Raw genomic sequence first — 15,416 nt, forward strand, 5'->3', positions numbered from 1 at the left:
CGCGCGACACTTTACAGCAGCAGCAGCCCGGCGCGCGCTTTCCGGCGCGCGTCACGTGATGAGTCGGTTGCCACCCACCCCCGCTCGACGCCATGACGGTGAGGTTATCAGCAAAGATCCTATAGCTCTGCTATAGGGTGATTTCACCAAAGGTCAAATGAGCGTAGATCCCCCCTCACGTGACCGAAAATTTTAACTGGAGGACATCTCTCAGTTTGGTACATGTAAGTGAATGGGGAAACACGCACTTTCCCACCCGTTAAAAACATGGAAAACGGCCGATTTTTGAGCTGAAATTTTCTGTGCTAGTCGGGGTGACCGTGAAGCACAGCGACCTAAATTTTCAGGCAAAATAAAAGATAGAAAGTAAGGTAATTACAAGAGGGAACTGAAGGTAGAAAGCGGCGGAAGTGAACAGCTGACAATTGCCGTGGTGATTTTAAGATCCAAAACATCGGGAATTATCGCGTTTGCTCGCTGAATTTCATCAAAAGTAAGGCGTTATTAACTTACTTTTGATTAAATTCAGCGAGCAAACGCGATAATTCCCGATATTTTGGACCTATAGCATCTTTGATAGGATCTTTGCCCACCCCCGCTCGACGCCATGACGGTGAGGTTAGCAGCAAAGATCCCATAGCATAGCTCTGCTATAGGATGTTTATTTATCAGCTCACATTATTATTCAAAACACCGCATCATTCCGCCAAACCCTACCTGATCTCCCGGCAAATTGCCGAACACTTTAACTCCCATTAACTCATATTACAAGGTGAAGGTTTGAAGGACATCGTAGGAGTAGACTTTCATACTGAGATCTCTCGGTTGCTAACACTCCCCCTCCCATTCCCACACTGAAGGGTTTCGGCCCGAAACGTTGCCTATTTCTTTCGCTCCATAGATGCTGCTGCACCCGCTGAGTTTCTCCAGCATTTTTGTGTATCAGAGTGAGGCCCAGTGCAAATTGGAGGAACAGCACCTCATATTTCGCTTACACCCCTGCGGTATGAATATTGATTTATCTAACTTCAAGTAACCCTGTTGCCCCTCTCTCCATCCCTCCCCAACCCCAGTTCTCCGACTAGCTTCACTGTCCTCCTGATTAATTTTACTGGTTGTGTGCCCCGTTGACACCCCCCCCCCAGCCAACAATTGTAGAACCGTCGTACATTTCCATGTTCATCGACTGCTTTGATCTGTCATTTTCACACCTCACCCTTCCATATCTCTAGTCTTCCTCTCCCCTGCTCTCAGTCTGAAGAAGGGTCTCAACCCGAAACGTCACCCATTCCTTTTCTCCAGAGATACTGCCTGTTCCGCTGAGTTACTCCAGCATTTTGTGTCTATCTTCGATGTAAACTAGCATCTGCAGTTCCTTCCTACACATTATTTAAAATCCAGCGGTATGAATTTTTCTCTAACTTCAAGTAACTCTCTCTCTCCCACCACCACCCCAGTCGTCATACCAGTTTCACTGTTGGCCTGCTGAGTTTCACTGTCAATATAGCTCGTTATCACATATCCCACAGCCAACAATGTACCATTGTAGGTTCCACGTTTCCTTGATTATTGCTGTTTTCTGCATATCTTCCATTAATTTGTCTTAGGTACCGTCAATATCTCATGTTTCCCTTTCCCCTGACTCTCAGTTTGAAGAAGAATCTTGACCCGAATCTTGACCTTTTCCTTTTCTGCAAAGACTGACCCCCTGAGTTACGCTTTTTATGTCAGTCTTTGTTTTAAACTAGCATCTGCAGTTTCTCCTGACACATTATTATTATTATTATTATTTTATTTATTTTTTAAATATTAAAAGCATATGTACAAATAGTAATAAAAGACAAACTAGTTACAAAGTTCTTACACAGCTTCAAATTTTAAAGTTTTTTTTTAAAGAATAGAAACAGAAAGAAAGAGATAAGAGAAACTGTAAACTAATAGAGAAAAAAAAAGAAGCAGGAAAGAAAGGAGATTACAAATATAAAGATTATGGAGATAGATCCGTGAGATGTTGAGTGTAGTTGTTCATCCAACCCAAAAGTCAAGTTGTGACTTTAATTTAGTGTTAAACCAATTTACTTTTTTTTTTCAATAAATAACCATAGTTTAGAAAATAATTCTGGTTTGTCAATTAATACAAATCGTATTTTTTTCAAAATGCAAGGTCTCGGTCATTTCCGTAATCCACATTTTAATTGTGGGGGTTGCTGTTTTTTTCCAAAATTTAAGTATTAATTTTTTTCACTGTTATTAAACTGTAATCAAGAAAATGTCTCTGTCTTATTGTAAAGTGTGTGGTATGTTCTGATAATCCTAATCTCCCGACACATTATTTGACAAATAGTTGTTTACTCATTGTTTATCATGAAAGTTAAAAAAAATTCAGAAGCATATACAATAATGTCAATTATTTTTAATTGTAAGGTGTTTGATTTTATTACATTTTTATGGTACTCTGTACAATATACACACACATCTCTTAAGTTGGGACTTGGAAACTCTGATTTTCTGACTAAAATTATAGCAGGACAAATAAAATGAAACCTAAAGGACCAAATACAAAGAAAGGTGCAGGGAGGCTGGAAGGGAAAAAAAAGTACAATAAATATTTTGCTCAAGATTCCTGCGCCTGCAGTCTCATGTGTCTTCAAGCTACAGAATTCTCAGTAGTTCAAACAGCATCTGCAGAGAGAAGCAAAATTAAAGTTTGAGAAGCAAAAACTCAAACTGCTGGAGGAACTCAGCGGATCAGGCAGCATCTTTGGAGATAGAAGGATGATCAGCGTTTCGGTTTGGGGGATCTGGACATAAAAAAGTTAGAAATTAATGTCATAAAAATAGCAAAATGTTTCATAAGAACATCAAAATATGGTTATTTGAGTATGTTCTCTCTGTTGCTGAATACATTTGCATTCACCATTGACTACGTAATATTGGTGCGTTGCTAGGCAGTTCATTATTAGCATAAAGAATGCAGTTTGCAGGTTCATCCCTGACAACTAAAACCGAGTTGCCGACAATAAACACCAACTGCAACATCTAAGGCAAATTGTAAGCAATAGTTAATTTCCCTTCCTTTGAGGCCTCACTGCCTACAGAAAAACATCACGCTGTTCTGGAGATGTTGCCAGTAAATCTTGTGAACAATTCCTCTTGAGTTTAGGGTCAGAATATTGGACACTACTTGCTTTATTTTGGTTTCTACCATTTGAAAGAAATGTAGATGCTGGAATCTTAGCAAAACAAGTTCTGGAGTAATTCAGCAGGCCAGGCAGGGAATGGACAGATGACATTTTGGGTCAGACCCTTCTGTCCTTTGAAGTGTCTGTAGATTAAAAACAAAATCAATATTTGCAGATCTTTGGCTATTATTGTGTTATTTTGTGAAGTGGTATGTGAAATTCATAATGGTGGCAGTTTTCTGTAATTGGATAGTATACTATTTGATATATTTTGAAATAATTTTAAAGGCTAACTTTGAAGCAAGTTATTTACAGGTGTAAAGACAGAAAATGTTGGAAACATTCAACAGGTCAGGCAGCATCTGTGGGAAAGGAAACAGAGTTCACATTTCAGGTTGAGAATCCTGACAGAAGATCTGATGAAGACCATTTGACCTGAAATATTAACTCTCGTTTCTCTTTCTTAAGATTCTGCCAGGCACGCTGAGTGATTCCAGCATTTTCTGTTTTTATTTGATCGCCGGCATTTACAGTATTTGGATTTTTATTTCTAGTCATGGCTTGTCTGTAGCAGGAAGAGTTTCCTCTGGGGATATGAACATAACCAGAAGAATGAACAGAAACCAGAGAAGACTGAAACAAAAACACTGAATTAAGGAGGAGGAGGGAAAGTGGGAATAGGCAAGGAGCAAAAAGCCATGTTTCCCATGTGCCTGCAGGGAACAATTCCAAAGCTCACAGAAGGCCCTGTCACTGAATCCTGATTGCCAGAGGCACCATACATCCTCCGAGCAAAATATGAACAACATTGACTGTAGCAATCAAAGGCATATGGTCTGTGTGTTGAGTTGTAGGTCCAAGAAGGCTTGCAACAGAACTTTATGTGAAGACTAGTTAACGCAAATTAATTGAACACAAAGTGCTGGAGTAACTGAGCAGGTCTGACAGCATCTCTTATGGACATGGGTAGACAATGCTTGGGGTTAGGAGCCTTCCAGGCTCAGACCCGAAATGTCACTTATCCATGTACCCCAGAGATGCTTCCTGACCTGCTGAGTTACTCCAATATTTTGAATTCTGTGCAAGATTCCACCATCAGCTGTTTCTTGTGTCTTGTATTTAATGAATTACTGATGTGATGCTGACTGTTGGTGGATGGTAATGTGAATTTACTCATAGTTAAGTGATGCAGTTGGTGAGATGTTCCTCTTTTAAATTAAACTCCCCCACTTTGGTGGCTTGTGCAAGGATATTAAACAATTTCTTGAAGAGAATTCCGTCATTTGGAGATACATTACCACCAATGAGCTCCACTCGTTCCTATTTCTAATGCTGTTCGGTTGTACGTCTGTCTTGCAGTGGATACAAACGTTCCCTCATCTTCCAAATTGTTCCAACTAACGCACCCAATGCACTATCAGTGAACACTTGCGAGTTCAATCATTGTTCAGTATTTCAGCACAAATTCACTTCCCAATTTCAATTCAATTCAATGAACTTTATTTTTCCGTTAGGAACTTTGGTTTATTGCAGCTTTTCACCATTTATTGCAGACGCACTGCACCACCTATTTAAGAATTGCAGGCTGCCTTTAAGTATCACTCAAAATGGCGACTTTACAGCTCATGTGTGCAATGTGGTAACAGGGAAGGTCATATTGCAAAGAATGTCGATGGATTAACAGCATACTACAATCCCTACATTGTTAGTTGGAGTATCTTGTGGCTGCAAGATCGATTTTAATCATTTCTGGAGGTCCTAACACAAAACTTTGCATTTGCTGCAAAATGATTGCTGCAAAAAGATTTGCTGCATGAAGCAACATAAAATGATCGCAACGTTATTAGTGGCCATTAATAACAAACCATTTTATCACCAAACTGAGAAGGCTTCTCTTACAATTTGTTATGTGTGTTGTATCATATTTGCATTAGATTCAAATTTGAACATGTGTGAGGTAGAGTCTAGCTTTCTGATGACTGGTTTGCAAATATTAAGAGCTGGTTTGAGATTCACTAAATTAATTGCAACCAACTGATTCTTTGTCCCTTTGGTTAGCTTCCGAATATTACAAATGTGACTATTTCTGAACACTTATTTGGGTGTAAAGTGTTTTGATCCATCTTTGTTGTTCTTCCCCTTGACGTACATTCACCCTTCCTTCAAGCTTTCAATATACACCCACAGCTCACTGGGACATACATTCAAAGACAGCCAACACAGTTTCCTTCAAAAGCATTTATTTTTGTGTAAAACAGTTCTTTTTATTCTGAATGAAATTGAATTGAGAACGGAGGCATCTTTGGCCTTATCTTCAGTCTAAGAAGTAATCCCATATCCTTGTTTTCTCAATCCAGGGGAAGTAGGCAGTGGTTCTGGTAAATACACTGGGCTTATTTTCAACAATGCAGCCAGTCGGCCCAAAGCTGACCACACCGTGAACCTCCCACTTATCCGAGCCATGCTGACAGAGAAGTGGGCCACCAGAGTCCCCCTGAAACACAAGACACAGTGCGGTCAATCCCAGAACAATACAATCATACACAGTGAATCCCAGTGGCTCTTCATCACATTCAGTGAACCTTGTAGGCTGAAGGCGCTGTTCTATGTTCTCTGTGCAGGTACATAAGAGTCGGCCTCAGCATCATGTTTGGCACAGACATTGTGCACAGACACTGTGCACAGACACTGAAGGTCCTGCTTGGGAACTACACTGTTCTATGTTCTAAAGGTCATGTACAATACTTCATTCTAACATTAAAGGTGCATGATGAGGCCCTGCAAATCACGGACTGCTCCTTATATCTTGCAAGACACCTTTTGGCGGTCACAGTAGCTCAGCGGTAGAGTTGCTGCCTTGCAGCGAATGCAGCGCCAGAGACCCGGGTTCGATCCTGACTATTGGTGCTGTCTGTAAGGAATTTGTACGTTCTCCCTGTGATCTGCGTGGGGTTTTCTCCAAGATCTTCTGGTTTCCTCCCACACTCCAAAGACGTACAGGTTTGTAGGTTAATTGGCTTGGTAAATGTATAAATTGTCCCTAGTGGGTGTAGGATAGAGTTAATGTGTGGGGATTTCAGGTCGGCACGGACCTGGTTGGTCTCTAAACTCCGCGCTGTATCTCTAAACCAAACTAACAGGTAGACATTGATGTTGAAAACCACCATTGCTTTCAGTGTTCCATCACAGAAAAGATCATGACTTCATAGTCAAATCTCATGATGTACTGGGCAGCAGTGATCCACACCCACTTGTTCATCTCAGACTATAACAGACACCTCAGAGCACTGGAGAGATACCCACCAACGTCTCTGTATAATCTTCCAAATCCATTGGTGGGATAATCAAATTAAAATTAGCAACCTTTATTAGGTTAACAACCCTAGCATAGATGCCCTGGTAACATTCAGTCACCTCTAGAGAATAGGGCGTTGTTCGAATGCTTATCACCAGATTCCCAAAACAAGCCCTCTATTCTGAAATTGGTCACAGAAAGTGATTGCAAGGTGACTGGGAAAATATAATCAAAGATATTCTCAATAGTTTCTTGTAAATATGTAACATGTTCACCAACCAGCGGGTACCCCTGGCTGCTTAAGATGGTATGGGGAATTAGAGATTCCATTGAGAGCCTTGAGTCCATTTGTCACTGGCACACAGAAGCCCAGCGTAAAAGGCAAAAGGAATGCAACATCTCCCAAAATGTCCATGTGTCTACCCCATCAAGTATCTCCTGCCCTGTCTGCAGCAGAGTATAGATCCCACATGAACCTTATCAACCACTCCAGAATGCGCAGAATTGGTGTCATCCTTGATCCCAAGAAATCACCGCAGAATAAGAGAACTCTCCAACACTGCCCAGATGGTAAACAGTAGACTCTAGTCATACAGAGGAGCTAACTAGGGATTTCTTTGGCCCCAGAGCTCGATGCTAGACTGAAGGAACACCTATTGAAAAAATCTCTGCAAAACATTTTTGTCTTTCGTTTTAAGCGTCAAATTAACTGTAGAAACAAGGAACTGAAGAATAGTCTCAACCCCAAACGTTACCTATCCATGTTCTGCAGGGATGCTGCCTGACCTGCAGAGTTTACTCCAGCAATTTGTGTCTTCAAATTAACTTTGCCTGTCTGGTCTATTAAAAAGGATGATAAGAGAGTACAAAAGGGGCACCAATGAGGGGAATAGGTGATGTTAAGCTACAACCTGCTCCCTTCCTATTACCTGGCAAGCTGCAGGAGGTTCTTCTGTATCTTTAAAACCAGCACAAATCATTGTGTTACGCACTCGATCCCCCCAGAACTTCTTCATTTTGCAGGTCTGATGTCCAATGATTGGCAGTCTGGCTTGGTTTAGCACTTCAGATAAAGTGACATTTTCCCTTTGTCCTGAAAAGAAAGGAACAAATCAGACCTGACTGGTCTAGCACGTGGACTGGATGTGGCCTGTAGCGGCAGAGTGCGGTGAGGAACATCAATGGCCAGGCCGAACCTGTAACACCGCCATAACAACAGGCCTTCATGGTCAGTTTAATATCTCTACACCTATAACAACTGTGACTTGAAAACGGCGCCAAACCTGGTGACTCTGTATACTGCCTAAATGCACTACCACTACACACTTGTACTGTATCCATGATGCTTATCAAAGATATATCTAAGTGATTATATATGGTGATACCTGTACTGAACTGTATACAAAAATAAATTTCACTGTAGCTTGGTACACGTGACAAATAAAGTACTGTTGAAATGCAACTTTGTACTGTCTTTGCAACAACAAGGCTTAATCAGTAGAATCCATAACCAGTAGGATTCTGCTGGTTCCTTTATCATCCACATCGTCATACCACCTTTTTAATCACTCTCTTTTCTGTACCAGAAACGAACATTGTTTTGTGAAGATTTGCTAAAGATCTTTGACTTGAAAGGTTAACCCCGCCTCACCAGTTCCAGATACTGCCTGACCAGCTAAGCATTTCTAGAATTTTATATTTTTTGTTTCAAATACACAAACTCTAGACCTCCAAAATAGGAAATGAAGAAACTCCTACAAACTAGATGATGGGTTTGTGACATTCCCAGTGCCCAGCATTTAGTCGGCACGACAGAATGGTCCACAGTCAATATGATGCAAGTCTGAAATGTAGAAACAAACATTCCTTTGGATTGATACACGGGTATAAACCATTCAAAAGTGTTATTTTGGGAGGTGATAAGTATGTTTTTTAAACACATTGTGTTGAACATAGACTGCTTGAAACACTGGAAGGAGCTGAGTTAGTATGATAGCGAAGGCTGGTGTGTGCTGGAGAGGATGACGTGGGTATGGTTGGTGTTTTTCTTCTTAAAGATATATGGAAATGAAAAATCGTGTAGATTAAATGGAGGGGACTAGCTGAAGTGAGCTTGCTGTTAGATCTTGTGCCGCCCTGCGGACCAACAGTCACGGCCATATCTAGAATGCCTAAGAGATTGGAGTTTTGCACGAGATAGCCCATTCCAAGTCAGCCTGCTTTTTGGTACATCTTCGAAATGGTCTGCATCTACATGGAAATTCTCTGCTCTGAAAAATAGCAATCCACTGATATCGGATATATAGTCTGTCGTGCTTCCCCTAATAAGTAAGTTGAGTTTTCTAAATCCACACTTTTCCACAGATTTTTATGACAATCACGCAATGAAAAGACAAGGGATTTTTGCCGGTAAGATAGAAGAAAATGGGCGATTCCAATGTTCACCATTTGCCATAATGTATTGGCTCCAAGTTATAATATTTGTCCAAGCTTTACCCTTCACGATGAGTGTACAACCCATCAGTTGAGTACACAGTGGGGAGGAGGGACGGCCTTGTATTTTGATAATTTTCCTTTTGAATTGTAATTTACATTATTACTTTAATGAATCTTGTAAAGACAAAAATGAAAGACGAAACATTATCAAATAATATGTGCCGGATATTTTTGAAACGTTCGAATATCCTCAAGGTTGATTTGCAGAAGATTATACCTCTTTAGTTGATAGCTCTCTGGAAATAATGGAAAGGTAAAACATGAGGTGGCCCAACAAACTTGGTCAGTGCTGTGATATAGTGTTGCTTTAGTACATTGCCCACCGAACCAGCTGCTCCATTCTCTGAAAGAAGCAAATAAACAAGGAAAAATAAACCTCGAACAACTAGGAACAAAAAAAAAATCCAAGAATATTCTCTTTGACTCACTGGGCCATCAGACGAATTCCAGGAAACTACAATGACACAAGTGACCCAACCCCACCTCTCACTGTTGTAGATTTGAAGTTATGCTTGAGGCAAATTAATTGTATCTTGTTGACACTCATTCATCCTGGTTCCTTAATCTGTTCTCTTACCTCTGGTAGCACCCCAACCTGTAGTCCAACACTGTTGACCAGGTAGCAATTGGCTGTTCTTCTTGGGCATGCAAGCATATCGGATGTAGCTGCTTTGTGAAATGTCCACCGCTGACTTGACCATGGCAATGTCATTCTCAATCTCACTGTGGAGCTGGTAGCGGAAGTGTTCATGTCTGTAAATTTTTTTCACACGATAAATCTTCTGGTTACGTTCTGAATGATGCAGGTTGTGTTTCCCAAGGACAATACGCCAGTCAGCGGTGTCCACTGCATTCCCTCTGGAACGGACAATGGTTTGAGTCAAGAGTCAAAGCTTCAAAGATAAACAGTCTAAAGTGAGAATTATTGAATTATCCAGCAAAACTAAATATAAATAGAACCTTCTGTACATCGACCACTGTATCTCAGTCATGTTGACCATTGCATGTGGGACAGTCACATTCATTTATTTGTAGGATGCTGGATTCTTGGAAACCTTGCCCCCACTGTGCCTTTCCTCTAGTCAACTTTAACCCCACAAAATAATAACCTAGGCCAGTCATATGTAAGACCACAAACTGTGTCCTACAACATGGAGGTTGCAGGAGGATGATCTCAAACCCATGGGCATCCATAGAAAAATATGCGCAGGAGTAGGCTATTCAGCCCTTCAAGCCAGCACCCCAACCTGTAGTCCAACACTGTTGACCAGGTAGCAATTGGCTGTTCTTCTTGGCATTCAATATGATCATGCCTGATCATCTAATATCAGTTCCTGCTTTTTCCCCATATTCCTTGATTCCTTTAGCACTAAGAGCTAAATATAACTCTCTCTTGAAAATATCCAGTGAATTGGCCTCCACTGCCTTCTGTGGCAGAGAATTCCACAGATTCGCAACTCTCTGGGTGAAAAAGATTTTCCTCATCTCAGTCCTAAATGGCTTACCCTTTCTTCTTAAACTATGACCTCTGGTTCTGGACCACCCCAACAGCGGGAACATTTTTCCTGCATCTAGCCTGTCCAATCCTTTAAGAATTTTACATGTTTCTATAAGATTACCTCTCATCCTTCTAAATTTCCAGTGAATACAAGAACCAGTCGACCCATTATTTCATCATATGTCAGTCCCGCCATTCCGGGAATTAACCTGGTGAACCTATGCTGTACTCCCTCAATAGCAATAATGTCCTTCCTCAAGTAGGATGCAAGCCACTACATCAGTCTGAACTCCTCTCCGTGAATCTGTGTTTTGAGGGCTGTAAATTTGCCCCTGATCGCACTCAGGTCAAGGGTACAAAAATTCCCAATATAGGGAGCTCCAGCTATGATCATGCCCCCAGCTAAGTACTGGGCTCAAAGCCTCACCAACTTTGTATGCAGTTAAATGCAAGTATATGTTTACCTGCACCATAGAAAATAGAAACATAGAAAATAGGTGCAGGAGGAGGCCATTCAGCCCTTCGAGCCAGCACCGCCATTCATTGCAATCATGGCTGATCGTCCCCAATCAATAACCCGTGCCTGCATTCTCCCCATATTCCTTGATTCCACCAGCCCCTAGAGCTCTATCTAACTCCCTATATCTATCACCCTTCTGCCTGATTGAATAATGCATGCAATCTTCACCCTTTTATGGTATGTTATTCAAACACTTTGCCTCAAACCTTTGTTTGCTTACTTTTGAAAGCAATGTGCTGCAGTCAGGATCCAGTGACTGTGAATGAGTGTCCCACCACAGACGTGACTATAGGACCGACTCCCTCTAGGACGCACCTAGCAAGAGAGAAAAGCTTGTAACTACAGCATTAGTGGACTGATAAGTTGCAAATAATATTTACTCCTCCCATGACCATTATCAACGAAAAAATCTCACCATTTACCCTTGACATTCAATGGCATTTCTATAAGGAGAGGTCACCAATAATATCTTTGGGAATACTGCTGACCGGAATTCCAACTGAATCAATGGCATAAATCACAGCCACAAGAGCAGTTCAAATGCTCGTCAACATTCAGCAAGTGACTCACTTACAGAATCCTGGGATCGTTATGGTTAACATATGATGAGCGTTTGATGGCTCTAGGCATGTACTCACTTTTGTTTAGAAGGATGAGGGGAGATGGGGCCTGGGGTAGATCAGACATGATCATAATATCCCATGCTCTATGTTTTAATGGGATTGCATTGCAAGCAGATGTTGAGAAGTGTGTTCAGCTCAAGCTGAACAATTTCAAATCTTGTGATGTGGATTCGATAAGACAAGTTTGAGTGGCCAAGTACGCTCTTCCTGCTCTTATTTTCTTATGTTCTTATGAGGCTGTATAACATTATTTCATCTATGACTTTAAAAGCCACAAAGCACACTTTGCCTTCCAATTCTTGGATCTATTTCAGAAATAATCCAGAAATAATCCAGAAATAAAGGAACAAATAGGATGTCTCTACTCTAATCCCTAGGTAATATTGTATTCCTCTGACTCTGTGGCCAGTGAGGGGTCAATATCGACAGAAGCAGCAACACTTATAGCCTCCAACCAAGTTTCTCAGCAGCAGCAAAGCGCTCCTCCACCGCTCCACCTGCTCCGGACTCGGCCAGCCCCGCGACTTCACGGTATTTGTCCTATTGTCAAGAAAAGGTCGGGTCTCCTGCTTAGAACAAAAGAAATCTTAAGAAAATAATAAAAAACGGACGGGCTGCAGAGGCCGCTGGAGAGAAGTCCAGCATTATGCAGTTTCTCTCAAATATACTTCACGGTATTTGTTATTGTCTAACTCCTGCTTAGAACAAAAGACTCTTAAGAAAACTGGAGCAAGTCCAGCATCTGCAGCCTCCTGTGTCTCTCACGAGAATTACGAAAGCCTTCCAAATTATAAAGGGTTTTGCTATGGTGAAGAGAGAAAGTTCAATTCTACTAGAAGCCACATTGGAACCAGGGGGCTACAGTCCAATATATAATAGGAACTTGAGAGTGTAGGAGATTTTTTTTCCCCAAAGTATAATCAGAAATGCTTTTGGAAGCAGAATTTATAACTTTTAAAAAGGATTTATATATTTAAAACAGCAAGAAAGAGAATCTGATGAGCTCAATGAGGGAGCTGACGGTGGTGTTATAAAAGCCAGAGTAGCCTCTGGAAGAAGATCCCATATCCATGTGGCACCGTGCCTTGTTGGGCTGTTTACCTGCAGAGAGACCTGCCATGGCCATGAGTGTGGACGTGCCTCGTTCCCAGATACGATCCTTCCAACTACATTGGGCGAGAACAGTGGGACACCGCAATCCCCTGGCCAGTCTGAAAAAAACAATGAATATAGATATCAGCAAGGCACCCTGTGGAGAGGAGAAGGATCTCGATCCAAAATGTGACCCATTCCTTCTCTGCAGTCAACTTTATCAATCCAGTGATCTGTGTACACGATGCCAAACTGGAACGACTGAACAGGCAGGGGTTAGATAATTAAAAGACAGAGAAGAAATTGGTAGGGTTTTGAGATTGTGAAAGGGTTTGATAGGGAGAACATAGGTGGACGATCCCAAAGCTAGAGCCAAAAGTACAGGGCAGTCACTAAATTACCCACGAGTGAATTCTAGAGAGACTTCATTATCTAGAGTTTGGCAAGAATGTGGCACACACTGTCACACTGAGTAGTTGAGGTGAATAGGATGGTGACATTGAACATAGAACAGTTCAGCACAAGACAAGCCCTTCATCCTACAATATCTGTGCCAAATACGATGCTGACAAACAAATCCCTTCTGCCTGCACATGATCTTGTGAATACAGATACAGAGGACTCGTTTAGTGCCTCACCTACATCCTGCGACCATGCCCATCTGAAAGTGTCTTCAGCCACTATTGTTTCTCCTTCCACCATTACCCTTGGCAGTGCTGTAAACGTGATATAATTCTATGCCCAATGGTGCAGCTGGTAGAGTTGCTGCCTCATTGCTCCAGCAGCCCAGGTCCAATACTGACCTCAAGTTTTGTCTGTGCACATTCTCCCTGCTAACAAATGAATTTCTCTGGATGCTCCAGTTTCCACTCACGTCCTAACCGCATGGTGGCTGGTCGGTTAATTGAGCTCCATAAATTGCCCCTATTCTGTAGGTGAGTGGTAGACTTTGGAGATGGGAGTGGAGGTGATGGAATTGTGAGGAGAATCCAATGTACTAGAATAAGATTAGTCTGTTTGCTGGTTAGTGCAGACTCTGTGGGCAGCGAGCCTGTTTGTACCATATCTCTCTTTGACCTTATTTATTACCATACAAAGGAAAGACCATTGACTCATCGTGTTAATGACATTAAACAGAGTAATAGCTTCAGTCCATTATTCCCTCATCTTATTCCCCTGTAGAATTACAACATATTCTCTCTCATATGTCCACCAATGTCCTTATTTTTAATTCCCTTCCCACTTACCTTCAATTTGCAGCAGTCACTTAACTTACCAACCTGCTTCTCTGGGATGAGAGAAGAAACTGGAGCACCTGAAGGAATCCTATGTGGTGACTGGGAGAACGAGCAAACTCCACACAGATAGCACTCGGAGGTCAGAATCGAACCGGAGTTAATCCTGGAGCCGTGTGGCAGTGGTAGTGACACTCAAAGTTCATGATCTGACTGTTGATCGACATTAGCATTATTTAGGTTAGGAAATGAGTCTATTTTTCATTGAGACGACAACTTCACTGCTCTTACCGAGGTATCCAATTTTGTGCTGAAGACCATTCCCCAAGTGAAAGGCAGGAGATACAGTTAGTAGGAGGACAATCAGAGGCACACTCTGATCCAACATGTTCAGCAACCATCCATCGTGTGACTCCAAAACATCCCTGCCTGTGCTCCGTCATTTATATAAGTGCAGAGTTCACAGAGTCCTTCATGTGACTCCATGCCACCATTGTTCCAGGATTAGCCTGCTCCACAGCGCTACATCAAAACATGAACTAGAATGGGCCCAGACGCTTCTGGGTGGCCCGTTCACCTGCTTGTCAGCTGATCCCATAATCAGTCAGATTAGCTTCAGCCATGATCATGCACAAACAACGGGTTCAGACATCGTGTATTGCATTCTGGAAGGTTATTTTAGGGAGGGGGGGGGGGGGGGGGGGGGGGGTGGAAGCTGGTATAAAGTGAAAGCAAAAAAGGTCACTTTACACTCTGCAACACTCACCAGGATTCCAAATCAGAATCCAAATCCAGCCACAGTTTAAGTAAAAGGAGTAAGCCATTTAGAACGGAGACGAGGACACACTTTTTCTCACAGAGAGTTGTGAGTGTGTGGAATTCTCTGCCTCAGAGGGCGGTGGAGGCAGGTTCTTTGGATGCTTTCAAGAGAGAGCCAGAGAGGGCTCTTAAAGATAGCGGAGTCACTAGATATGGGGGAGAAGGCAGGAACGGGGTACTGATTGGGGATGATATGCCATGATCACATTGAATGGCGGGGATGGCTCGAAGGGCCGAATGGCCTACTCCTGCACCTATTGTCTATTGTCAAATGTACCTTGGCTCACTTTGAGGATACATCTTTGATTGTTCATTTTTTTAAATTGTGCTGAGAATTAGGATAGATTATGCCCTTAGAGCATTTTTAAAGCATTCTTAAAAGTGTGTGTTTGCTGTGCTTATGAGTATCCTGCTTGACCTTTGCATAAAGGCCTGACTGAGTTCGGAAAGATGTCCTCACTTCACTGCCATAAGAGCAGAATATAAAAGATGCAGGAATAAGCCAGCTTGTTGTGGCTGCTAATGAGATCACCATCATGCACCTCAGGTAGACAAAAATGCTGGAGAAACTCAGCGGGTGAGGCAGCATCTATGGAGCAAAGGAATAGGTGACGTTTCGGGTCGAGACCCTTCTTTAGAGCACCTCAGAGTCACTT

General features: G+C 42.0%; 1 protein-coding gene and 1 long non-coding RNA gene across 4 annotated transcripts; one reads left to right on the top strand and one right to left on the bottom strand.

The window, feature by feature from the left end:
* Position 1: 1 nt before the first annotated feature.
* LOC129713033 (uncharacterized) lies at positions 2-7,935 on the top strand. Of its 3 annotated transcripts, none has more exons than XR_008726172.1 (2): positions 2-98; positions 3,737-7,935. It is a non-coding gene; the product is annotated as an uncharacterized LOC129713033 (long non-coding RNA). The 3 variants fall into 3 exon arrangements; XR_008726174.1 differs by lacking the exon at positions 2-98 and adding an exon at positions 99-224; XR_008726173.1 differs by lacking the exon at positions 2-98 and adding an exon at positions 592-613.
* zgc:112285 (uncharacterized protein LOC561476 homolog) lies at positions 5,481-14,398 on the bottom strand. Its single transcript, XM_055661890.1, has 6 exons — positions 14,233-14,398; positions 12,716-12,825; positions 11,212-11,306; positions 9,551-9,831; positions 7,407-7,570; positions 5,481-5,676 (listed from the first exon to the last, which is right to left on the bottom strand). The coding sequence occupies exons 1-6, from the start codon at positions 14,327-14,329 to the stop codon at positions 5,497-5,499; spliced, it is 927 nt and encodes a 308-aa protein (XP_055517865.1). The 5' UTR covers positions 14,330-14,398; the 3' UTR covers positions 5,481-5,496.
* Between the last annotated feature and the right edge of the window lie 1,018 nt (positions 14,399-15,416).

Source organism: Leucoraja erinacea, chromosome 34 (assembly GCF_028641065.1).
Source record: "Leucoraja erinacea ecotype New England chromosome 34, Leri_hhj_1, whole genome shotgun sequence".
NCBI lineage: Eukaryota > Metazoa > Chordata > Chondrichthyes > Rajiformes > Rajidae > Leucoraja > Leucoraja erinaceus.

Excerpts from the sequence above, each read along its gene's own strand:
- zgc:112285 (XM_055661890.1), bottom strand. The coding sequence starts at position 14,329 with ATGTTGGATCAGAGTGTGCCTCTGATTGTCCTCCTACTAACTGTATCT. Across the intron at positions 9,832-11,211 it reads GCAGCACATTGCTTTCAAAA|AGGGAATGCAGTGGACACCG; the intron begins GTAAGCAAACAA and ends TGTCCGTTCCAG. Across the intron at positions 5,677-7,406 it reads AACCTCCTGCAGCTTGCCAG|GGGGACTCTGGTGGCCCACT; the intron begins GTAATAGGAAGG and ends CTTGTGTTTCAG.